The sequence below is a fragment of the Polistes fuscatus genome, unplaced genomic scaffold, assembly GCF_010416935.1.
Source record: "Polistes fuscatus isolate 324 unplaced genomic scaffold, CU_Pfus_HIC Scaffold5, whole genome shotgun sequence".
NCBI lineage: Eukaryota > Metazoa > Arthropoda > Insecta > Hymenoptera > Vespidae > Polistes > Polistes fuscatus.
In genome coordinates this window covers 12031295-12058597 of record NW_025113129.1, presented here as the reverse complement: position 1 = coordinate 12058597, position 27303 = coordinate 12031295, and the positions used below count along the sequence as shown (strand labels likewise).

Genomic DNA, 27303 nt, shown 5'->3' with positions numbered 1-27303 from the left:
ACCATAGCATAAGATAACGTATAGTGAATAAATACTTAATTATCTTATAAAATATTTGATTAATTAATAAATGTGAACAAAAAATACAGAACTACATAGAACCTCACAAGCTCCTTTTTATCTACCCAGATTCACTTAGTTATTACTAGGACCACCAGTGGGCGATAGTAGGTACTTAACGCGATGACGATATAACACTATCAAAAAATACAGTATTTTTTGATAGTATATGATAATATATGATATATTTTTTGATAGTATATATAGTATAGTTATATTGTAATAGAATTCTTAATAATTTAATATTTAAAGTATGTTAATAAGTATGTAATGTTTATACTAGTACATATATGTTTAAATAATCTGAAATATAAAGAGAGTGTATTAGAGTATTAAAATAATTATTAATTAATCGATAGGAATGTCTATTGCTGTCTAAAAACTCGAAATATATGATCTATGTATCGTCCCCTTCGAAATTCACCGTTGAAATGAGACGTTGTCCTCTATGAAAATTCTTTTATTAAAAGTTGTTTATATGACCTCCCGAACGTTGCGCATGTATATAAAGGGAATAATACATCCAATTAATAAAATTTAAGATTAAAACGTTATGATTTTCGTATTTTTATAATTTTTATGTAATTTTCTCAACAAAGGTATATTTCTTTTAATGTTCTTGCGCAGTGATGATTCCGAGGAAGTGGGGTAAAATTTTCATCTAATAAAACATCAGATCGAAGTTATTTAATATACAAAGTACGTTAATAAATATTTAATGTTTAAACCAATGCATATGTATTTAGAAAATCTTAAATACAAGTAGAGTGTGTTAGTGTATTAAAATAATTATTAATTAATCGATAGGAATGTCTATTGCTGTCTAAACACTCGGAATATATGATTTATGTACCGTCCCCTTCGAAATCCACCGTTGAAATGAGACGTTGTCCTCTATGAAAATTCTTTTATTAAAAGTTGTTTATATGACCTCCCGAACGTTGCGTATGTATATAAAGGAAATAATCCATCTAATTAATAAAAGAGAATAAGAATTACATAAAAATGAGAAAAATTCTAAAATCGGAACGTTACATATATAAATTTTATGTATTAGGTGTATGATTCCCTTTATACACATGCGCAACGTTCGGAAAGTCATATAAACAACTTTCAATAAAAGAATTTTCATAGAAGAGAAAGTGCCAGTCTCAAGGTGAATTTCGAGGAGGACGGTACATAGATCATATTCTCCGTGCTTTTAAACAACAGTAGACACTTGCATCGATTAATTTATAATTATTTTAATGCACTAATGCACTTTACTTACATTACAGAAAGATTTTATCCTCGTAATCATCACTGCGCAGAAACATTAAAATAATTATGTAAAATTGAAAGTATTCGTCGTGTAGGCACACAAAACATAATTTTTTTCGACATACACTGCACTTTAAGAATGCAGGCTTCTCACACGTACACGAGTATTTCAAATCATTAGATTTAACAACAAATCTTTGAGATTTTCTTCTATTTGAACGTTTTAAAAATATATGTATAAATGCATTTCTGAAGGCACATACACATGTTTATGCATTAAAAATTAAATATTATTATTTAAAATTCTGTTACAATATATAATATCATATAATATCTCATACTATCAAAGAATACTATATTCTTTTATAGTGTGTTACGTACCTACTTTCGCCCACTGGTGGTCCTGGTAGTAACTAATTTAATCTGGGTAGATAAAAAAGGGGACTTTTGGGCTTCTATGTACTTCTTTACTCCTTGGATCTCGATTCTTTGATGTAAATAAAACAATCGCGTGACTACGGTTGGTAAAGAAACAGCTTATCAAATTAATTATTTTTATATGTACTTTCAACTTTTATACAGAGATAATGAATAGTCTACATATTAGAAACTCTTACAGATATCGACGATTAATTTTATTTTATCATAATTTTAGAAAAAAAAAAATTTGTAATTATTTAATTCTTTATTTTTATATTTATTTTTTAATTTGATATTCATAACAATTTCAAGACGACGATAATTGTGCATAATTGTATGTAATATATTTAAATCGAATCAATCAATTATTATAAAACTATATAGTTAATGACTTTATTTCATTTTATTATTTATAATTTTATTAACACTTTAGTAAAATTATTAATATTATCGTTTAGCATAGTACAGGAATTGATGATAATTAAATTAAAGAAAAATGATTATGCTAAAAAATGTTACCTTATAAGAATATACAACCAGTGCTATCTACCTTTCAAAAGTGCAAAAGTGTTGTTAGTGGTATAGGTTACATGTTTACTGGTAGATCTTTATTGCAATTTATTATTATATAAATTACAGTTTATATCATGGATTATTGCGTATAAATGGTACATTGTGGATGTTTTTTTAAGGAGATATTTTATTATCGTTGAACAAATATGTATTTATGATCAATTATAAAGTTAGAATACTTGTTACTATAGTTTTAAATTCTAACTTAACCTTTAAAACTGTACAAATCTTTTATGTCAAATAGTATGAAGAATAGGATTATTTTATAAAGTATAACATGAGTAAAATTTTTCGTTATATAAGCAGAATTAAAAATCACGAGATGTCAAGGAAAAAAGTTACAAAACAGTGTTCGAGCCAGGAAGCTTCGGCTTTGATGCATCAACGCGAAGACCATTCTAAGCGAGAATGTAGTCAAAATGACAATTTCAAAATTGTTGTGCGAAGAAGGTTTGATTGTATTTTAAAACATTAGTCATAGTTTTATTGATGTGGATAAATGATTATCAAAGGAGATAATATTAGAACAATGAAACTTGGCACGTCTCATAATTATTTTAGATAAAATTGATATAAAAATAAGTATGAAGAAATTCACTCGTGTTACAATTTTAGGAAGAAGATATATAAAGTATGTAATAAGAAGAAAGTTCCATCTCGGTCAAAGCGTAGAAAAATTAAAAAAAGATTTAATGTTAGTAATATCGGACCTTTAGAATACGTTTTTTATTCTATACTGAATACAAGTTGTAACATGGATCAAGGAACTGCTACAGCTGTGGTAGAAATAGAATATCTGTTTTCTTTGTTCTAATATATTCGATAATCTCCTTGTATGAATAATCATAATCTTTTAATCGTGTATAATATATGCATAATTAAAAAATATATTTTTATTTCTAGATAGCACGTGGTTTGATAGCACTGCATAGCAGATTGGATTCTAATAGCGTAATGGGTTATTACTTGGATAAATGGAGGCAATCCGGGTTAGCAATGCTTGCATATTAATACATGTATGTACACGATAGAATCATATTTCTTAAACTTTTCAAACTTTATTCGCAGAGAGAAGATAGTCATTTTGGAAGGAATTAATAATAAGCATTTAGAATATCTTTACAACAAAACCAGATATTTTGCTCTCGACTTGCATAAGCTCTACGAACGATGGTCGAGTAGAAAAGACATCGCAGTCTTAACAGTATTTGGGATGCAGGAAGATATACAAGAATTTTTTGAAGCACTATTACCTTACGGTACAATAAAAATCACCTATTAGAAATACATGTGTATGTATGTGTTTGTACAAATATTTTTCATGTGTACTTTACGATGAGATGCACATATTATATTTTTTATTTATTGCACTTATTAGAAATCTATTGTAATAATTCAAAGAACATTTTTATCAGTTAATAGAACAAAAATACTAATAGTGCAAGAATTGAAATTTACTAACTTAATATTCATATTACGTAAATATTTATAATGCAATGACGCATCGACTGCCAATATCCTACATCCTAATCCACATTGATTCTATGTATCAGTGGAACAGGTAGTTGAATTCTTCATGCAATCTGCTTCTGTATACTAATTAATTAAAAAAATGTGTCACTCATTCTTGGAACGTAGCATACCGAGAACATAAACGTAACACATTGAGGATGATACTAAAAAATACAATTTCAATTACAAACTTATAAATTACCGATATTAAACCTTTTGAAAAATATATTAGATTTTATCATCCGAGTATCTTAAAAGCTACCAATCAAAAATATCAAATAAAGTTGATTAGAATCTAATTATAATCGTTCGTAGAAGATATAAAAAAGATATTAAAAATATAGAGACAAACAAATGGAATATAAAGCAGTAATAATAATGGTAGTATAATAAGAATAAGAATAAGAATAAGAATAAGAAAAGACGAGGAAGAAAGGAGCTGTCGTTGCAAGATGCAAAAGGCTATCCACAGGCGAAGAAGAGGCGCCACGCCCGCCCCTCCATGCTCTGCGAAAGCTACTCGCCTCGTCGATGGTCGTAGAAGAGGGAAGGGGTAAAAGAGGGAGTCAGTTGTTCGGCGCAGCCGCCCGCCGCGTTTTATGCAACCAGTCGTGCTTCGGAGCGAACGAATCTACTACCCCGGTCTCCTTTGACAGACGGGGAAGCGCGTGCGGTTCTCGTACCAACTCCTATACCGTATCTCGAGATCGGGGAATTGACTACGCTCCGTCCGATTCGAGCAAGTACGAGTCACGTTTCCGGCGATAACCATTTGAAGAAAAACCTAGCTCTTGTGAAATATCCTTATCGAGTTCCGAGGAACTATATTCTGTGAGCTGTGCCCCTTGTGTAGAGAGACAGCGTTATAGTATCCGCGCGTTCTAACGCATTACGAATACGATACGATATATATATATATATATATACATATGTATATATATCGACAGTGAAGAAGGTGCTAAGAACGTAGGCGAAACGTACGAGGAAGAAGGAACGAGCAGATCGTCGAGCGAGTAGCTCGAAAACACCACGAGCTAAAGGAAGGCAAGGTCGTAGAAAGGCGGTGTCGGTGTTGTGTTTCCGCTAGATCTGAGAGGGTGATAGATATATATTATCCGAAGACCAAAAAACGAACGTATTTGGGAACGAGACACACATTCTTCTTCTCCCTTCTTCTCTACCGACGGAGAGAGAAACGTTAGCCTAACATTTTCGTCAAAGGTGTCCGTAAATGATCTCGTGGAACGAGCCCGTGAACTAACGATCTACGACAAGAATCCCGATGTGTCAACGCGGCTGCATTATAGCCACGACTACTTCTCTGTGCTTCGCACTATCTAATCCCGCCGCGTATACGTGTGTCGTTCTCGTCCGCGTCGTGTGACGTGTGCGTGAGCAAGAGGAAGAGGAAGAGGAAGAGAAAGAGAAAGAGAAGAGTAGAGTGGAGAAGAGAGAGAGAGAGAGAAAAAGAAAAAGGAGCGGGCTAACCGGCACGGAATACGTGATAGAGCGAGAGAGGCGTCTCCATAGACGGACGTGAAGACGCTATACGAGACTAAGTTCACGCCGTACTTTCCGTCTCGCTCCTTCCCGGTATTTTTTTTCTCTCTCTCTCTTTCTCTCTGTTCAGAAAATCTTGTTATATTTGTCAAAAAGCCAAGAATCATAGAAAATAGAGAAGCGAGCATCGAAGAAAATCAACGAGACGACAACAACACCACCGACGACGACGACGGAAACGACGACAACAAAAACAATAACAACAACAACAATAATAATAACAACACATCAGCAGCAGCAACAACAACAACAACAACGACCACGACGACGACGACGGCGACGACGACGTCGTCTAACAAGAGCAGCGCATATACGCGCCCTTTACGAATAATAATCCATCTTTCGTACGATTTGTTGTCGTAGCTGATTCTACCGTCGTTTCTCTTAGAGAAAACGACAAAGTTATATTCAGCCAGTCGACTCTCCTTTATACCTCTTGGTTGCCACTATGGCGGACGACGAAGTTCTCTTCGACGAAGTTTACGAGCTCTGCGAGATTATCGGCAAGTGAGTAACGTGAGCGCGCGAGGGCGTGTGTGCCTCTGCTCCGCTATTCTTGCTTGCGTGCGTGCGTACGTACGTGCGTGCGTGGGCTCGCGAGCGCATGCGCACGCGCCCTCCAACACTCCTATGAATATACTACCTTCAGGTGTGTGAGAGAGAGAGGGAAGACGGAGGCGCGAGAATCAACGGCGCAGGGGGTGTGTTCGAAAGGTTTGCCTTCTGTCCGCTCGTGCAACTTCGTGCTACGAGTTTTATCGCGCGCGCCCCTTTTCGTTTCTTTCCCTTCCCCTTTCTTTCTCTATCTCTGTATTTCTATCTTTTTCTTACTTTCCGCATTTATCTATCTATCTATCCCCGCGTTTATACATACACACACATACACGCAAGTTCGTACGCAATCACGAACAAGTCTAGACTCGTATAAAGATATATATGTTTATATATACGTGCGTGCGTGTGTGCGTGCGTATGTTGATTTCTTCTTTTTATTTTTTCGATTTTAATATTTTCAGCCCTTTTACCTCGCTAATTAGATGAATTAATAAGCACTTCCTTTAGGTACTCTCTTTTATACGAACTTTTCTTTTAATACCCATGATAGTAGGATGATTTTGTTTTTTTTTTTTGAACGTTCGACAGTATATTGAAACGTCAACCGAATCGATCTTTCATCTAGTCACGTCGTTTAGCGAAACAGAGAAAACAACTTTTAAGACTTCTACATTGCGAAGAGCAATAGGTATCAGGCCTGTTATGTTGCTGTCATAAAATATAAAGCTCAAACGGTTAACTCGATTTGTTCATTTCGATAGTCGAAGTATTTGACGTTGGACATCTTTCGAAGCATTTTCAAGTTTCTATCGAATGCCGATAGGTAGGATTTGTCATCCTTATCGGAGATGTCTTATTTTTAAATAGTAAATATACGATGTCTTTTATTTTTCATTACGTCCCGACGCGTTATTAGAATAGACCAACGCGTCACAGTTTAGCGCTAATTAAGTTTATTTTTATATCGTCTATCGTACGTAGTTTAACTCACAATGATTCTTCCAGTAAAATTTATAATGAACTAATTAAATCCGTTCGTTAAATATATTATTTCTTTTACTCTTACAGGTATCTCGTTCACTCGATTATAGATCAAACTTTAGAAATATCCGGAATACTTTTATCGTCTAAACTCGTTAATTAACCATCGTCGAAAGAGAAAGAGTGGGAGAGAGAGAGAGAGAGAGGGAGAGAGAGAGAGAACAAGCGAGACGTTGTTCAAGGGTAAATTCGTTCATTTAACCGAATAGATTCGACTGCTCATGCACGGATGAATAGTCAAAGGCTCGATGAACTTGTACGATTCGATATTTCCATCGATTTTACAGACAACAAAGAAATATTCGAATAAAGATGTCTACATTGTTTGTAATAGTTTCATATGCTTCTACGCTCTCGAATAAGAGATAGTTTAATGTGACTTTCTATTATATTGATAGCATTTCTGTTACAATGATGTTTAATAAAAAGAAAAAAAAAAAAAGAAAAAAAAAAAAACTAGGATATCACATCGAATAGCATTAGATATATATCAAGGAGATGTATATACGTATGTGTATTGTTAATTAAATCGTTCAGAAATGAATTGAGAATCAATGAAATTTAATTATGAAGGCGCATCTGTTGACAACAGTATTGTTTACGAATCGTTAACTATACAATTATATACATTTTCGAAATACTCGACGTGATAATAAGTAATCAGTTGGTATAATACACGATATATTAGCTATGTTCAACGTACGTATTAATTTCCACAATGATAGGCTGTTAATCAGGAAAAGATAAATATCACTGGTATTCCTTGACTTATAATACTTCTTCAATAGTACGACTGTTTAATATTTCACATGAATACTCTTTAAAGATCATCGACCTTATTCTTAGCATTCCATTAAATCGATCTTAAGAATGTAAGAGATAAAAATTACCGAGATTAAAAACAAAAGAAAAAAAATATAATTCTATGAGACCGTAAACATCGAAGAGATACTTTATCGTTCGTTTATCTGAAACTTTATACAATTTATATGTACAGTATAGTGTACATTAATTCTTTCTCTTTCTCTCTCTTTCTCTAATTCTCTCTTTTTCTCTCGAAGTGACGGCCGACGAAACCTTCGCACCCTGACTCGTAGATCTTCATTCGAGTATCGCCTTTGAACCCATCAATTGAGCAATGTACGAAGTATTCTTTGTCAGTTGCGGTCAATAGAGGTTGAATGCACTGCATTCCTTTATGAAAGAATAAAAGCTCGGTCCAGTGAATCGTGTTTCTCTTACAGACTCTTTTTATATTTGTATTACAATAAAGCGATCGGGAGATTTCATTTGTGTTCAAATGTTCTCTCTCTCTCACTCTTTTAAAATTAGAAATTAGAGAATTAACATAAGTAGGATACAATAATAATATAATAGTAGTAAAATCGATCATCGAAGTTGAGAAAAAAAAAACCATTAATTTATTTTTCGTTTAATCGATAACACACATCGACACAGTCGATATTTTCGTTTTGTCGCAAATAATAATTTTCTCTTACGAATGTATTCAGAGAGAGTACTGTAGAGTGTAACCAATTTTTCGTTTACGTTTCGTCGAACGTCATTAACGAGTGCCCTTTGCTTTTCCACGTTTTCGTATATTTCGTAAATGGGCCGAGCAAATAGTAATTTTTCAAACGTTTATTCGAAAGGGATGTTTACATTTTGCCGTTTCGTCAAATTTAACGATCCAAGTGGGAGAGAATGAAATTGAAACTCGTTGTTCGAATGTACGTAAATAGATAGATGTGTATGCACGTACATAGGTATATACATACATATATATATATATAAGATATAGATAATGTAGGAATGAAGAAAGTGGGAAGGTAGATCGATGGTGGGAAGCTAATCGGTAACGAAATTATCGAAATGAAATTTCCTCACGCTTCTCGGCGAGAAATTCGAAATCGAGAGATAGAAAAAGAGTAACCGAGAGAGATAGAGATAGAGATAGAGAATCCTAGAAAATCCGAGGATTGTAATAGTGACGAGGCAAAATCTCAATGTCGACACGTATAAAACGAGGTACGGCTAAGCATGTACACCGCTTTTACGATGCTCGTCCTACTTTTCTTCTCTTTTCCCTCTATCTTTCTCCCCCTTTCTCTCTCTCTCTCTCGTCTTGGTAATTCTTGCAAAGGGTCATACAGAATACGCGTTCTTCAAAACTCAGGGCAAATACTTCCTCGTGGAATTTGTCCTTGAACTTAATTGCGCTATAAGGCTATCTCTTTCCCATCGGATTTAGTATTCTTTAGTAATAGAAGAACACGTTATCAAGATCGTTCTATTTTCTTTATTATTCTATTTTAATTTTGATTTCTTCCTTTTACTTTTTATCTTGTACGATCATAGTTTTCAAGTTTTCCATGCGATCTTGCGTATTTAAAAGGAATACGTAACAGTAATATGTATGTATGTATGTGTATATACCATCGAAACGTTCGAAGCAAGCGTAGTAGCGAAGCTTTTTCAGCTTTCGACGTAACAAATCGATTTCTTCTGACGTCAATACGAAACGTCTCGTTTATCCGGTATACCCGTAGACTCTAGAGAAGAAGCTCATCTTTGGCTCGAGAAAGCATTATCGCGGTATCGTTATACAAACTTGCCAATCGGTTCATCGTTAATAACTCTTTATCGCAAAAGACGACGAACGACGCATAGTTACTTTTCTGTGAGAGCTCGCTTTGGTAAGCTGCCAAGCATGAAACGACGCAAACCGTTTGTGCTGATAGATCTAGCGTCAATAGAAAAGGTACAATTATTTCGGAGATAAAAGAAACTAACTACGAATCACGTTGTTTGTATTATTTTTCTTTTATTTTTCTTTTCTTTCGTTACCTTAGGTGTCATCATCTCCCCCCCCCTTTCCCTTTTCCGAGCAAACAGCACGAAAAATTAATTGTTATTCCTAGTACAATTATTGTTTCAAAATTAATCGATATATACGTAATTCGATAAATAAATCATATAGCAATTAGTTGATCGTACAGTAGCGCACATCACATTGTAAGTGTTTTCTTCGTACGAACTATAATAATTGAGGAACCTTTTAAATCACGTACTCCTACGATATCAGCTGAATCAACTTTTTATTCCCCTTGGTCTAAATAATTATCTTATCGCGATAAGACGCGACGCATGCGATAATACAATATAAATTGATTTACAAAGTTTTTATTCCAAATTTACATAATTAATAATAATAACAACAACGTCGAAAGAATAATTAGATTTGTAGGTCAAGCACGTTAACCAAGGAAGTAATCGGCACGTGTCAAAGATCAAAGGAAATAATCGAACGTAACAAATAGAGTAGACATACTCTTTAGTTTGATACTTTTTAGGATATATGTATTCTGAAATAATTCCTATCGATTGTTAGATTAAAACGCCGAACGTTTGAAATTTAGGAATAGTCGGTACGGCCTTACGTAGATCGTCGACAGTACACGCATAGGAGATACCTTTTTTGATATCTTTAGGTTTCCAGGTGAGCCATTTGATCGTCGAACTGATATCCTTGCATATGTAAATGTCTTCCGTGATCGATTTGATAAAGGGATGATTCAAACCAACGAATGCGGTACCCTTCTTAGTTTGCGGATCGTGAATTATTTTCCAATAGAATTTGGGGACGGGAACGGCTTTGGTTGTGCCATTGACGTAGAGATATATATCTTGTTGTTTGCCATGATTATTCGGCATGGTCATTTGACCGTGTACACCCGTATAAACATCGAGATCTAAAGAACGATTGGACGCGAACTTTTTGACATTCCATTCGAGCTCCTCCCAGTTGCCAGAATTGAAAGACATCCATTGAGGCGCCGCGTTCAAAAACCAAAATGTCAACGATTGCATAGCACCGTAAACGAAATCAGCCTTTGCCGTCAAATGTCCCCGACTCAGAAATTGTTCTGTTTTATTTAAATGGGTCTTAGCCAATTCTGTCGAATTCAAAAGTTTCGCGAGCGTTTGAAGTTGCCTCTCGTAGACGTATTGCCCGTTAATATCTATCTTTCCGAAATAATCTCCGGCCGTCCATTTCCACGGTCTGGAAAACAAGATTATCAATAATTATCAATGAAATTACGAACAGGGAAACGTGACAGCAATCGGTCAAATCGAATTTTCATACTTTTTCTGAACTTTTCCTTACTCGGTTCGAATATATTCGTCGTTTTACGTTTAAAAGCAAATCAAATATTCCTAGGGAGGAAAAAATGTACAGACCGAACGTTCCTATCGTTTATCGTTCCCGTTTCTACTACCTCTAGCAGATAGATATTCGCGTGTTTTACTTTATAACGTTAACCCGCATATTTTTTTTCTGTTTCTATTTGCAAATAAAATCGTTAACTGGTCGCTTACCTTGGATAACTTCTCTGGTATCCATCGATCCATTTCGTCATCCTAAATTTCGTGTAATACGTATTATAGGTTTCTTCATTGCGACATAGTTCTATTATTCGAAGGAAACCGGTAGTCAAATTAAAACCAATTTCAACGTGAGCACTTTTGTCGTCGTAGCACCACGAATTCGTACGCCTCGCCATGTTTTCCGGTAAATGATGACACGTTAACGATGAAAAATTAGTATTTTCACCATTAACGTTAAATATTTGATTCCTTACGCAGGTAGCTTTAACTTCCTTAAGGTATTTAGTTTTTTTGACAAAATTTGTTTCACCCGGACATGCCATATAAATCGACTGACCTGTTTGCATTTTTAACATACCCTTTAGGTTGGGATAAAGTATATTCGATACAGTACCATTTCGTGTTAGAATTAATGGCTGTGGTTCTTTAAGATCACCATATTTATATTTTATGGACAGGTTGCAACCGTAGTCTGGAAATTCTCGATGAATTGTATCTTCTAAAGAAAAATAAAGAAAGATACGTAATTTCATTTTGAGAAATGTATTATTATTATTATTATTATATTTATTTATCAAATATTTCATACTCACCATTCTCGATTGATCTCCCTGCGACTAATAAAATATTAATAAAGTGTATCACGATCCACAGCATGATACTGGTTAGATGTACTCTTATCGGTTGTCACGATTACGGATCAGTCTCTCCTGTTTTATACTGTTCACTTATGTTTAATGATTATTATTATTTCCTATCAGTTTGTACAGTTGTCCGAGACATTAGTCATAGATGGTAAATTATTTTAAAATTGTATTCTCTCTATCGAATACACATTGATAAATAAAAAGTTAATGAATTATAATGTAGGTAATTATTTTTACATTACGTAAGTAAAATGTTTGTTTTCTAACGGTACGATAGATGATTTTACATTCTATTGACAATAATATAAGTAAGATGAAAATTATCGATAGGAAATTCTAACGCACGCCTTGACGCGATCTCGTAATTGTTTTCAATTTTAAACTCACGATAAAAATATATTTTTGTGAAAAATAACACGTGTCTTATCAATTCTCGATTGATCTTTAATTCCGTATATAGCGTGTAGATAAAATCGATTACGTTGATTGCGTTACTATTATTTTTTTTTTTTTTTTTTGAAAACATTATATCGACTGAACGTAATACAGTTAACAGTATACATTTAGATAATCTAAAATGTGATAGAATTTTTCGAGCTTGCCAAAAAGGAAAGAGAAAAACGTGTCTCTTGCGAATATATAAAAACAAGATGCAAAATGTGTGGTATAAGATATCGAACAAAAGGCATCAAGGACGAAATTCATTTGGTATTGTTCATCGAAGAAGTAGCGAGAAAGTAGCATCGAGGTCGACACAAACGTAGAGCTGATCGCAGCGAAGTGGCAAAACTTCGATCCACTTGAACTCGGTAAAAGGGAGGAAGAAGAAGATTGACTCCATGTAACCGAGTTACTCCACTCGACGGCAACGTAAGAAAAAGATCTCGCGGCAGACGTGACTGGATACTCATTCCCATTGTTCCAACGATGTGCAGACACGTGGCGAAAACTTTCAACATTGAAAGGGATCGGGAAACTTTAAAATTTAGACGTTAGAGAGAATTTCATTATTTCACGGACGACGGCGACTGTGCTCTCCTAATAAATTCGACGAACGCTTACGCATTTATGAGTAAAACGAACAAAAAAAAAAAGAAAAAAAGGGTATCTCTTGAATTTTCCTCGTTTTATCTCTCGTAGTAATTATCGCGCTAGGATGATTATAAACAAAACGGACGAAATAAATAAAGAAAGAAAGAAAGAAAAAGTCAAGGAAAATAAAAAGAAATAACGTTGTTGTGTGCAACGAATCGTTGCTGCTAGACGTTTTCTCGTAATAAGAAACGTACGTTTACTGAAATTACCTCTTGTTTTATATTTTCTTTTTCTTTTTTTCGTATTATAATCTCCGAGTTGTTTTTTTTTTTTTTTTTTTTAATCGTTATCCCTAAGCATTTGTATATTTCCCTTCGTCTGTCCGCAATATACGACGGTAGTAGATGCATGTACGAGTCGATAAGAGAGAAACGACAAGAACACGGGGTACAAAGGAAAAGGTTGAATAGGTTCGAGAGGAAAGTGGAGGGTACGTTGAGTGCTATTTCACTCGGTTAAACGGATCCCTGAAACCAACGAGCTCGTGTCAGCGATGTTATTTATTTCTAAATCTCTCTCTCTCTCTCTCTCTCTTTTTCTCTCTTTCTCTGTTTTTTTTTTCTTTTTCTCTCGCAATCCCATTTACCGAAGTCAATTTCCTATCTCCTTTCTTTCTTTCTTTCCTATTCCTGGTCAGGAGTGTCTATTATGTCTATGTACGTCCAATAATGCGGAAACAACTGATCTCAACAGACGGAACGTTAATATCCGTCTCGTTTTACGATGACGAGTGTTGCTTTTCATATTGTAAGAATTCGTGTTAAATTATAACAACACAGTCCGCAGACAAAACTTTCTTCGTAAAATCTTTCACTCTCTTTGGCGAACTTAAGGCATCTTGCCAACTGTCCGTCACTATTACTTCCTTCTTCCGTAATCGTATTTTCTTTTTTTGAAAAGCAGAAAAGAGAAACACACACACACACACACATATTTCGTCTGTATTATTTCAACGTGCTTCTACTCCTTTATTTTTCCAACTTTAACCTCCGATGCATTAGCAATGCATATTGAAACGTGTCTAAACGTATTTCGTGTCAATAAATCAAATCTAATAAGTTATATCGTATATATAAAAGTCATTTTAACGAATATAACGATAAACGTGTAGACAATTTTTATTGTTTTTATCAATATATATCTCGTTTTGTATAATAATTTTTGATCATTTTATTCATCTGCTTGACGATAACTATACATCCGGTTATATCGGATTTTCCTTCAACCTTCTGACCCTAATTAAAATGACCTTTGCTATTATCGTTCTATTATTATTATTATTTTATCAAGATCAAGAAAATAAAAAGCCGAAGATAATAGCGCTTGTTGGCGTGTAAGGAATCAACGATAATCGTTCGCGGCATAGCACGGACTAGGAGAGGTGTCGATAATTTCCTACGAAAGGAGGGTAACTCTCCACCGAGCTGACTGCCCTATTAAGTCTCTTGTTATGTTAAGGGCGTATCACAAGAGAGTGAAAAAATACAGAGAGAAAGACCAAAATTTTAATACCGAAAATATGAAAGATGAAGTACTTCATAACTTTTTCGTAATGTTAAAAGCGGGATGGGAAGGGGCTTGAAAAAAAAAGTTCACCGCGGATTAGCCACGTTATTTCGCTTACATGCTTCTCGAATATTTATGAGACCCTCGAACGTGCCAATGTTTACGACAAGTTCGCGTGCGCGGATTATTATCGAGGGTTTGACTCGTGCAAATGTATTTTACGTGTGCGCGCGTGTTCTTTCATCGTCCCTTATAAAATTTCGATTTATCTCGATTTTCTAAAGATACACGTAACATTTTGGAAAATGTCTTTCTTTCTCTTTTTTTTTTTTTTTCGTCTACTCCTCGTATCAATCCTCTTGACAAAGATCTTCGAATGTCGGGTTAGCGATTTTTCTTCAATAGAATAATACTCGAGAAATACTTGTTGCTCGGACAGGAGTAGATACGAATACGATTCTTCACCGAGGAAGAATCGATGATATTCGAATATCTTAGCTTTGCTGTTTATCGACAGACGTCCAATGTAAAAACGACGAGGATTTTTACGTACATCGTATTATCAATTTCCTTCGCAGACGGTTCGCGAATGATGCTTTTATCGAATCCCGACAGTTGGAAAAGCATTGCACGATATACTCGATCTCTAACTTCCAATCTGAGAAATCACTGTCGTTGATTTATTTTATACGAGGAGTAATAGGATACGAATTATATTATTCTAGGAATATTCTCGAGGGAGACTGATTTATATAGCAGGAATTGTAATTCCAATGCTAATAATAATAATAATAATAATAATAATGTTATCAAACAAGAACACGAGAATATCTTTGAAGGAAAATAATGATCCAGTTATACTTCAGCATTCGTTGTTTCCTTATAATTATCAATTTATATAAATATATATGTATATATATATATATATATTGAAAATAATTATAATCGAGATGTACTTTTGCCAACGTTGACGCGTTTAAGATCTACATCGTTGAGCACGATGATTGATAACGCCCGAACCATTACGAGGTTCGGCACATTCGATGAATGCATTCGCGGTTAGCGTTCGTCGGATTGCCCAGACCGTTATTGGCTTTAATACAGCTCGATCTCTGATTCCAATTCAAGTCTGCCGCGGATGTACAGGCTCGTTTATGGCTCAATAATGGCTAGCCATAGTTATGTACGTATATACGTACATACTTATATATATATATCTGTGTATGCTTGTACGTGTGTACCTATCTATAACTGGCACGTGATTTCGTCTATCCTAGCGTGCTTAATTATTATCGCTTACGTCTTTTCTCTTCCATTGTCATAGGGGACCATTCAGCGTCGTTCGGAAATGCATTCACCGACAGACCAGGCAGACTTTCGCTGTAAAAATCGTCGACGTGGCCAAGTTCACCTCCAGTCCGGGCCTGAGTACAGCTGGTGAGTGTCTACAGGATATATCCGTACGCCTCAGCCATTAATTTCCGCCGACTGTTGGAAACATACAGTGTTCCTTTCTCCCTTCTCTTTCTACGCTCACCCTATTCCCGACCCTTTTGCCGGCTTTCCCTATGTATATATACGTACTTATACGTATGTACATACATATACATACTTATATACATCTGCTTCTTTTAAAGCTCGTTTTACCCCATTGCGCGAACACGCATTCGCTCTTTTCCAGTTCTTCGACTTGTCTGATTCGTCGCGAGCATTGTGCGAACGATACGAAACGATATCGTGTTACGGATAGATATGTATGTTTGAAATTGTCATTATCACAAATGATGATGACCAAGATATTTTTCTCTTGATAAATAATCGTACAATGCTTCGCTCGAGGACATGGGGTTTTTTTTTCCCCCTATCTAACGTATACGTTCGATCGAATTAATATTCTCTCATAGATCATTCCTATTGCAGATTTAAAACGCGAGGCCACGATATGTCACATGTTGAAGCACCCGCACATCGTCGAGCTACTCGAAACTTACAGTTCCGAGGGTATGCTCTACATGGTGTTCGAATAGTAAGTATATCGAATTGGAACGAAAATTAACGCGAGTTGGACGTAAAACGTTGTTGAGACAACCGTGTCCGATTTCTACGCACGACCGTTTCGCGAATAGAATTATTTTAACTGGTCGAGCTTTAAGTTTTTCCCTGTTTCTTTGAAGTGGAAAAGACTTGAAAAATATATCAGACTGTCATCATCGTTGTTGTTGATGAAGCCAAAGGAAAAAAAGAGAGAGAGAGAGGGGAATAGACGTTTCGCTCCATCGGATGATGTATATCGTTGAACTGAAGTACTATGCAAATTTTTAAAGGATTTCAAAGGAACAAAGTTTACGCGAAAGTGGGGAACGAAAAGGATAGAGTCACGTAATAATTTCTTTCTCTCTTTCTCCCACTCTCTCTCTCTCTCTTTTTCTTTTTCTCTTTCTCATTCATTCTCGTACACTTTAGAAAAAACCTTTCCAGGAAAAATTCTGGCTTTTCAACCCCATTCAGAGCAGTCGTACCTTTATATATCTCAAAGATGCTTCCTACGACTTTCATTCCCTTTTTTTTTTTTCTCGCGTTTAAACAGCATCTATACATATACACATACACGCGGTTAAATTCTCTAAAATATCTCAAATAAATAGGCATTTGGTCGGGAAAATAAACGCGACGGGGATTAACGAGTAAATGGATCTTAAATTGGAATTTATCCGTGTTCGTGAAAGAAATGAGTGTTTCAGTCGTGCGTTTTACGTAACATTCGGATAAATGATTATTTTCTTTTTCCCCCTTTGATTTATCCAAAAGCGATGGGGAAAGTTTAACGATAAATTAACAAACGGTACAGGAGAAACGAACCAAAGTAGTATAAATTATGTATTAACGTTACAATTCTCTTTCAGTATGGACGGTTCGGATCTGTGCTTTGAAGTAGTTCGACGTGCGACTGCTGGTTTTGTCTACAGCGAAGCTGTTGCTAGGTAAGATCAAATTAACTCTATCGATCGTTATTGTTTAAATGTCCAAATATTTATTATCAAACGACGAATGAACGTAACTATATGGCACAACATTTTTTTCCTTTCAATAATTCTTTTTTTTTTTTCCTTTCCATAAAAGACATATTTTTTTTTTTTTTACCAAATACGCTCTCTCTTTATTTTTTTTATTATTCTTTTTTGTACTCTTTGTATTATTTTCTTTATTATGAAAATTCCTACGCTCGAGTCGTTTTACTTTCATGAACGGGAAATGCGCTGCAATCAAGGTTGCTACGGTTTAGTTAAACTCTCGAACTCTGTACGATAGGCACATACCAACGCACTAGTATGTGTGTATGTATATATATATACATAGATATCTATACTTCTATGAACAGCATATATGTTCTATATATTCTAGGATGTCCTCCGGAAGTTATTAAAAATCTCCCATCCTCCACTGACGTTTAAAATCCTCTTTGGTCTTTTCTCTTTCTCTCTCTCTCTCTCTCTTCCCCTCTCCTTCCCTCTTTTCGTTTCGATTAAAATTCTATCCTTTTACCAGTTGAATATAATTGATGGTTTAAAGATTTGAATTTCGTTTGTCAGACGTATATAAAAAAAAAAGTTTCCTTTTCTAACTTTAAGCAATACGCGTCCCGATCTCATTTGTCATTTTTATCGCGTGGTCTTTGTACTTTTCATTAAATGTAAATGGGGAAATTTTATTTTTCTTCTTCTTCTTTTTTTTTTTTCCCATTTAAAACTCAAAGATTTACTTTCTCATTTCGATAAATTCATCCTTAGAATCGAGACCGAACGTTCAACGCGGCGAGGTCGTCGTTCGCATTGAGAAAATCCTGACTCTACCGGTGAGATTGTAATCTCAAGGGTCCCCATTAAAACTCCTCTAACTACTGGTACGACTAATGTTGAATGAGTACGATACAACCGACAACTCTGTGTCGCATTAGACTCCGAGTTACGGTTCATATTTCATCTGGACAAGGCCGATTACACGAGACTTCGCTTCAGGCGAAATGCTTATCGAATACTCTGACAGATATAGAAAGAAATAGAAGAAACTGACTTGAATTTTTCTTATCCTTTAAATCATCTATGATAAGCTTATCTACCAAGATATCTCGAATCTCTTCTTTTTTGTTGTCTTGTTGCCTTCCTCGAGATATTTGATCGGAATGATTTTTACGAACTGCACGAATACAATTGACAATCAAATTTTACACCCTTTTATTATATTGAACATTTTCAATGAGAATAATTTTATTTTCAGATCGTTAAATATCAGAAATTAAACCAAAAATTCGTATTAATATTTCACTTGCGTATCAAGTCATTTTATAAACTTCGAACAAATTGCATTATCCGCAACTTTTGGTTCATCCTGACAAATAGAAACAAACGGATACTTATCCGTTGATTTATAAGTTGAGTTTCTATATATAATATAATAAAGATAAACAACATTTACGGAAGTAGAAAAAGAAGAAGAAGAAGAAGAATAAAGAAGAATAGAATCTTATTTAGAAGAAAAAGTTCAATGGCGCGAAATCGTTGATAGAAGAAAGAGGGGGCAGGGAGGAGGGGGACAGGGGGGAGGCAGGGGGGCAGGGTCGAAAGCAAGTGGGTTAAAGAGCTCATACTAACTCGGTGCGATGCGTTTCAACGGTTGAAAATATACAGAGCTGTATATATATATATATATGTATTTGCTCCCGCGGCGCACATTTTCACAAAGGAAGAAGTAAACTAAAGCAGGCATCATCCTCTCGCTTCTTCTATTTTCCAGCCACTACATGAGACAAATCCTGGAGGCATTGCGCTACTGCCACGAGAACGACATAATCCATCGTGATTTGAAGCCGCAATGCGCCCTACTAGCAGGAAAAGAAAATTCTGCGCCGGTGAAGCTGCGCGGTTTTGGTGTCGCTGTGCAACTTCCTGCATCCTCGCAAGCAAACGGTGTCGGTATGTTCAATCCTTCTCTTACGATTCGACCGTGTTTGCACACACGTTCTCTATCTAATGTACTCTCTCTCTCTCTATCTATCTCTCTTTCTCTCTCTCTCTCTTTCCTATCTTCCTTAGGGAGAAAATTGCACGACGTTGGCTCCCTCTCTCTCTGTCTCTCTTTCTTTCTTTCTTTTTCTTTTTTTTTTTTCTTTCTTGTTTCCTTCCCTTCTTCCCTGCAATTTTTACTCTACTCCACTCCCTTTCTTTTTCATCCCCGTGTCATTCACTTCCATTCTCCCTTGATGCATGTACATACGCGTACATATACATGCATACTTATGTACCCCACTCACGTTGGTGGGTGTATTGACTCCTGCTCGAGTTCCATTCGTTCTCGAGAATGGAAAGGTAGAAGAAGAATGTATTGGCCATGCCTATCGAGCGAATCCCGTTCGTCCTATTTTTCCCGAAAACACCAAAGATTTCTTTCTCTCCCTTCGACGAAAAGCTAAGGGATCCGGGGAAGAAAGTTTATTATCCATAAGAAAACACTTTTGCCGGGCGCGTTCCATTCAAACGGGGAAAACAGTTTGGTTAGGCGACAATCTTTGTCTATCGGATTTGTTATTATATGGAATTTTTCGATTACGTTATACGACCGAAAAGAAAGAAAGAAAAAAAAGAAAAGAAAAGGAAAGAAATCTGCGTGAGATTCGTCGAAGGGGAATTGATTATCACGTCCACCCTCTACCTATCCTTTATTTCACTATATTAACCTTGCCAACGTCGTGTTAATACTAATTTAACATCACTCTCCTAAGAAATAATATTATATTACTAATAATATATTTATCATATTTTATTATTTTTCAATATTATAGTCGGATCTGCGCCTAACTACTCGAAATATATATATTATATATATATATTTCGTAACGTTTAATCTTTTAAAAGCGGTTTTTTTTTTTTTATATATCTGAAAGGCAATATTTAATACCAATTCCGTACGAGGAAAGCATTATCGAATATTATTGAGTTCCGCATTGATATTAATTATTTTTCAAGTGTCATCCACTTACGTATCTTCCGCGATGATTCAATCGAAGTTATTTTTTATTCGCGTTCCAATATCGCGAAAGAGTGTGTACACGTACACACCGCGCGCACATTGAATGCCGTAATCGTTATGATTTAATAGATATTAAAAATTAAGAAAGAAGGGAACAACATTCACTCGCTCGCCTTTTTTTTCAACCTTTTTCTTTTTCAACCTTATCACCGTCTAATCGCTGGAAATAAATAAAAAAAAAAAGGAAAAAAAAAACCAACCAGAAGATAAAATTGTGTAACCCCGCCCCGTAAAGAGAATTCTGTCGTCTCGGTCAATAGAATTTATTATTTATGATAACGACGACCTTAACGAATATCGTTGTTGTACAAGTTCGACCTCCTTTCTCCACGTTTCGGGGCTGCATTAAGAAAACTTTTCAAAAATTCAGCGGAAAGAAAATGACGTAAAAGCGATAGGACTCGGGGAAAGTATGTTGTTTTGTTGACGGGTTAGTTTGGATAAGTTTGTATGTGTGCGGCGCACACACATACACGGAAACTGAGCTTATGATGATTAACGTTGTTCCAAGTAACAATCATTTTTTCTTTTTCTCTTTCGTTTTTTCATTATGTTTTGTTTCGTTTTGTTTTCCTTTTGCTTTTACTCGAGCGTGTATGGCCACCATCATCGTGGCTAATGAAACTTCCTGTAGTATGCATAGAACGTGATCAAAGGGTGGCGGTATCGTCGCCAGCAAATGACGTTAAATTTCTGCATCGAGTTATCATGTACGTTACATAATTGCAGTGTAATTAACGCGACGGCCTGTACCGGTCATAATCGGAACAATCGAGCATGAAGAAGCGCGTTCGCGCGACACCGTATATATCTATATATGTGTGTGTGTATATATATATATACGGTGGTATCTCTTTGGAAGATGGTATTCAATGTGTGCCTTTGTAGAACCTCTAATGCAATATTTTTGAACATCGATTCGTTCTATTTCCGACAATGTGTGATCCGATCAAAGATATTGCGCGCGAACACACGATTTTATGTGCGCGCGTGCGTGTGTGTGTATGTGTGTGCGTGTGTGTCTCTTTTGGTTTCCTTCCATTTTTTTTGTCTTTTTTTTTTCTTGTCATTTTTTCTCTCTCTCTCTCTCTCTTTCAATGGTCTCTTATTTTCTTTCTCTCTATCTCTTTCTCTTTCTCTCTTTGTGGGAATGCCCTGTTCTGCGATAGAACCCATTGGCTGGCTGGCTTGATCGATGATTGGCAGTCGTCACATTGAAAATCTCTGAGTGTTCGGTGTGCAGAATGCAACGGCTTTTATCGGTTATATATATATTTTGTACCTTTTTAAAAAGACACACTAAGTTTCTCTGCTTCTTAATATTCAGCCCTCTCAATTGGTATTTCTCTATTACGATTTTTTTCCACCGCTTCGATATCGCGTGCTTTTCAACAACGTCAAGAGAATCGAACAGAATCGAACCAAACCGAACCATCCGAACCAGGCAAGGGAGGAGGAGGAAAAGCAGGAGGAAAAGGAGGAGGAGAAGCAGCAGCATATTTCTTTCGTTGAACGAAAGTCAAATCCGTTCTACGATAAATATCACGACGATCAAACGATCGTAGATTTAAAAATCTCTACGTTCTTTTTTTTTTATTTTTTTTTTTTTGTATAAAAAGCCCAGACGACGTTGAAGCGGTGAAATACGTAGAAATATATCTCTATATATATATGTATTATAATTTCGATTACTTCTTAGGAATCCTAATGGGTTTTCAACGCGAAATAAGTATATAACGTACATATATATATTTAATTATTATATATATATATATACATACACGTTTGTGCCGTTGTATTGCCGTTAAGAGCTGTTGAAAGAGTGCACCTTAATATGTCGGTCAATCCACTTTGATCGGCACTCCTTCTATCGCGAATTGCTTGCCAGCTTTCGGAACGTATTAAAGGAAAATGAATGAAACAAATAATATCCATCTATTAAGATTAAATATTAATGTTGTAAATAATTCATTTTAACATGGTTCATACGAATATGATATTACTTATATTAATGAAAATAATGATTAATTAAATTAACGATAATCCTTTATCCAATTTCATTTCCACAGCCAAAATCGCAGTGATTTATTAAATCGCGTGATTTATTGAAATTTATTAAATATATTTTCGAGAAAATAAATTCTCTTACTGAGGGGTTCATTACATTATTTTATCGTAGACACAGTTAGTTTTTCTTGAAGATATAGAGAGAAAGCCCGATACTTTATTGTACGAAACATTTGGCCGACAATATAAGGAAGTAAATCCCTTCAAGCACCGTTTCCATCATCCACAATCTTCAGAGTTCCGAACTAATTTGACAGTATAAGAGTAGGACAGGCACCAATGGAAGAACGTTTTCGCGAACTAGGACACTTAGCCTTCGCCGCGCCCTTTTTCGAAAGTAAATCTTTAATAAGCGAACTTACGGGCCGAGTTGTTTGAAGTAGATATTCTTTATCATCGTGAGAGAGATCAACTTCCTTACGATTTCTTTCTCCTTACAAGAGAGTTTCAATATCCATACAAATAATAAGAAAGTTAACAAAAAAATTGCAACTTAAAATGAAAGTTTGACTTGGACAAAACTTTGGCTTCGTTTATCTTTAAAAAAACATAACGTTACTTCTGAACATATACACCTCGGGCATATCTTAGTATCATAAAAAAAAAAAAAAGAAAAATAGTCTCCATTATATCATAGTTAGCATATACCAGACAAGGAAAGAATAAAGTTTTTCTTACGAGAGTTATTTGATAACCTGAAATTTGGTTTGAATGAATACAGAATGTTACACGACCGAGTATCGGCAGTGTCTGAGCCCAAAGGGGCAGCTCTACTTGAAGGCCGACAGCGAGGGTAAGCTTGACCTTTAATCATCACTTCCGCTGGAGCCTTGTATCATCACGCCATATATATTACACATACTTATTACGTCAACCCAGATTGTATTATGCTACATTTTAACCCGATCCGTGTCTCCCTATCACATTACTGTATTCTAGAAGCCGCCACTGCTTGCTTGCTTGCTTTCCGCGTACCAACGATATCAGTCATGTTGACTCATTTTCTGTATAGGGTGTCTCTCTAAACCTGTGCTTTAAATATGCCAACGAAGTTCATAAGTTCGAAAAGAATAAAAATAAGAGCTTCGTTTAAATCTCGTCTATCTTACACTCATGATCGAAGCTTTATTTAACGAGAATGGTTTGTACTTATTAATTTTTTTATTCAATTGATTTAATAATTTTTACTTTGACTTATCCAAATTTGGAACGAATACGAGACGAAAGTATACAATTTGTTTATATATTGTAAATACAAATTGTCGTTTTTATCTTTTTCTGGCAAAATTAAACGAACGGAATAAAAGTTGTTCCGTTGCTTGCATTTTATTATTTCATTTTGTTCGTGTCTTCTTCTTTTTTAAACGCGATTCAACACTTGAGCCTCGGCCAAACTCTTTGTGTAGATACACAATTCCAACGTATTTCGTTACTTAAATTATTCATTACATTATTGTTCCAGTTTGAATTTCACCGTGAAACGAAGAGAGAAGAAGAAGAAGAAGAAGAAAAAGAAAAGAAAAGAAAAAAAAATACTTCCAGCTCTTTTTCGAGTTATCGCAGAAAGTTTTATTGTTTTTTTTTTTCATTTACATGATTCACTCGAACTCATTGGCATTCTTAAAGCACGCATCTGAGAATATCCTATACATAATATTTTTTTCCCCATTCACGTTTGATCATATAAAATACATTTTAAATTGCAACATACAATCGTTCTAAACACATTAAACGTTCACACTCATATTCACCCATCGTACATTGAACTATATCCACTTTCAATGTTGATTAACGTCTCTCGATGTAATTCATGTCAGTATGATTATATTTATATCATCGTCGGTGTGTCACCATTATAAATAAAACACATCAGACGTGGTGAACGACGCTATTATGGCGAACGTTCGCGACATTCGAACGCATTTCATAGGCCCACACACATCATTCACTCTCTCACATATAATATAATTAACACGATATATGGTCATATATATATTTATCAAACTTTATACTCGATGATTGCACTATCCTTTACCTTATAGGAAAAAAAAAATATCTACGAAAAACTAAGTAAGACAAATCGTGAAGGATAATATCACATACAACCGAAACAATGTTCCACGTATCGATCGAATGAAAAAACGAACAGAACGTTAGAGACAAGTGATATATTATAAAAAAGGAATGTCAAATAAAATGCGAACAAAATGTTAAAAGATAAAGTTAAAGAAAAGAAAGAAAGATAGAACGGCGCATCACGTACAGGTCGGTCTTCTACGAGCAACGACGATGTTCGATGAAACCATCTCTCTCTCTTTCTCTCTCTATCTATCTATCTATCTATCTCTCTCTCTATCTCTCTCTCTCTTTCTCTTTCTCTCTCTCTCTTTCTCTCTGTCTCTATTTCTATCTCTGTTTCTCTAATCGTTAAATATAATCGACGAACGATAGCAGAGGCTGCGTGAAAAATGCGTTATATAATCCTAAGGAGTGTAAACATATTCCCTCTCCTTTTTTTTCTCTCTGTGTTGTTTCGATAGGGCTGACCTCCCCGAGCTGCAATTTCCCTTTCGAGGACCTGACCGATGCCGAGGATTCGCTAGTCAGCGACACGGAGGACAACATTGGTATTGATGTGCCTGCAAGATCTCCGTTAAAGAGTGGCGTAACGCACGGGGGTAGAAACTCGACGAAAACTAATTTATGTCCCCGCGAATAAAATATTTCAAAGTGTTTACGGGTACATCGATATTCGATGTCTTGTTTTTTCTTTTTTTTTTTTTTTTTTTTTACAGCGTTTACGATCGTAAAAAAAAGCATAAGAGGAAAAGATACGTTCTTTATTTTTTTCCTACTTTGAGTGTGTTTTTCGTATATTAGGATATATATTTTTATACTTAGTTTACGTATAGTATCACTAGAAATTCGTCCATTTAATATAGAAAAACAAAAAAAAACGATCTTTTTTACTGTTTTTATTCTCTATCCGAATATCTGTCATTCCATTTCTTTTTATTTGATTTTATTTGATTTTATATAATTTTATTTGATTTTATTTCATTATTTTTATTTTTGGTTTTATTATGTCACTCGTTTTATCGAACGTGATAAAAGTTTTAAAATCGATTTATATAAAAAAAAATGCGATACTTCTCTCGAATACTTTTGACATCACGATTGCTAAGGGACTTTTCTTTTTTACCCCCGTGTCGTTCGGTCATACCCGCTTCTCTAATAAATCTAATATATCTATATATCTATATATATATACTTATATATCGCGAGCGTATTTATAGAAGTTCCATTTGAAAGCTGTGTGCGGTAGTGTGTTCCCCCCACCCCTCCTGTAAAAGTCATTGTGCAGGCCGCATATAGTTGACAGATTTTTTGTGCCGTTGAGCTGCCCTAAAACTTGTTGGAGATGAAAATGAAAAAAAAAAAAGTACCCATAATAAAATATCGAGGACCTTATCCTTTCTATAGTTTCAGTTTACCCTCCCCCCCCTTCAGCCTCCGTTTGTCCTTCGACGTTTACGCCGTTTTGTAGCGCCGAGAATGATCCGAGCTCTGCTTCTTCGTCGTAGTAGTAAACCTATGTAAATGATATAAATTTATTCTCTTGTAAGTAATCGAAGGGTTCGTTACTATGTACGATTACAACGTTAATCTCCGTTTGTCCTAGTTATTTCCTAGAATAATTTTCATTATTACGTGTTTATTATTAAATGTGCAGTATGAGGAATGTGCTATCGATGGATGGGAATGCATGTGATACATACCGTGCATGTGAGTGTAATATATATATACATATATATATATATACGCGTGTGCGTATCTCGAGTAATAAACCCTTCGATAGTTTTTGTTTTGTTTCTTTTTATCTTTCTCTCTCGTATCTTTTTTTATTTTTTTTTTTATATATAAATCTTTTATATATTAATTTTAATTAATTGTGAAATCGATCGATAATAATTGTCCGAATAAAAAAAAATGTAGGACTGTTTATTGTCCGTCATTGTCCGTAGTAATAGACTAGCCTGTCTCTTTGTGTGTCCGTCTATATTTGTATGGCTTTTATGTTCGTCTTCTTATGATCTTCTCGACTCGACTAAAACTTAATTAAGAGATATTCGAAGAATATATCTCAAGATATGAGATTATATTCTTACTGTGTAAAATAAATCTTCACGAAGAAGAATAAATGAAGATAATTTTGGAATTGTTGAATAATCTTCTCGAAATATAATATACGATCTCGGTGGATGTTTCGGTTGGAAATTTATAATTGAAGATACGTGTGTATATATGTTATACCTGTATTATCATGTATATCGATACTTTATTATTTGATTTCCTTACAAAGTACAAAGTATAGTGCATCTAAACGAACGAATTTTATCATTGAAACATTCGAGAACGGTATAATTAGGTATATAATATTATCAGCACGGATTAATTCCAGTGATTGAAAAAATTAATTATCGAACTCATTAATGCATATCAGCAAATAGAAATAATTTCTATTTGAGAGCTT

At 35.0% G+C, this 27303-nt stretch overlaps 3 protein-coding genes across 19 annotated transcripts in view; 2 read left to right on the top strand and 1 right to left on the bottom strand.

Annotated features, from left to right (window-relative positions):
- Nucleotides 1-1818: 1818 nt before the first annotated feature.
- On the top strand, nt 1819-5232 carry LOC122522557. 6 transcript variants are annotated; one of them, XM_043643745.1, is made up of 4 exons: nt 1819-1840; nt 2620-2763; nt 3221-3302; nt 3382-5232. In XM_043643745.1, exons 2-4 carry the CDS (start codon nt 2733-2735, stop codon nt 3593-3595), a joined length of 327 nt encoding a protein of 108 aa, XP_043499680.1. In that variant the 5' UTR covers nt 1819-1840; nt 2620-2732; the 3' UTR covers nt 3596-5232. The 6 variants fall into 6 exon arrangements, 5 of the variants coding, with proteins under 5 accessions (XP_043499680.1, XP_043499678.1, XP_043499679.1 ...); XR_006305096.1 differs by lacking the exon at nt 1819-1840 and adding an exon at nt 2229-2408 and having other exon boundaries at nt 3217-3302; XM_043643743.1 differs by lacking the exon at nt 1819-1840 and adding an exon at nt 2241-2408.
- Nucleotides 5233-5600: 368 nt separating this feature from the next.
- LOC122522554 (peripheral plasma membrane protein CASK) overlaps nt 5601-27303 on the top strand; it is a 130064-nt gene continuing 108361 nt past the window's right edge. For 7 of the 12 annotated variants that reach the window (XM_043643736.1, XM_043643732.1, XM_043643734.1 and 4 more), the window contains exons 1-6: nt 5601-5892; nt 15943-16055; nt 16539-16644; nt 17522-17599; nt 19410-19588; nt 25310-25396. In XM_043643736.1, the coding sequence (XP_043499671.1) occupies nt 5834-5892; nt 15943-16055; nt 16539-16644; nt 17522-17599; nt 19410-19588; nt 25310-25396 (622 nt within the window). In that variant the 5' untranslated portion in view covers nt 5601-5833. Of the gene's footprint in view, nt 5893-15942; nt 16056-16538; nt 16645-17521; nt 17600-19409; nt 19589-23490; nt 23563-25309; nt 25397-27303 lie in introns of all 12 variants that reach the window. The other 5 variants (XM_043643738.1, XM_043643740.1, XM_043643730.1 and 2 more) reach the window with 2 other exon arrangements.
- On the bottom strand, nt 10066-12040 carry LOC122522556. Its single transcript, XM_043643742.1, has 3 exons — nt 11964-12040; nt 11362-11869; nt 10066-11044 (listed from the first exon to the last, which is right to left on the bottom strand). The coding sequence occupies exons 1-3, from the start codon at nt 12025-12027 to the stop codon at nt 10369-10371; spliced, it is 1248 nt and encodes a 415-aa protein (XP_043499677.1). The 5' UTR covers nt 12028-12040; the 3' UTR covers nt 10066-10368.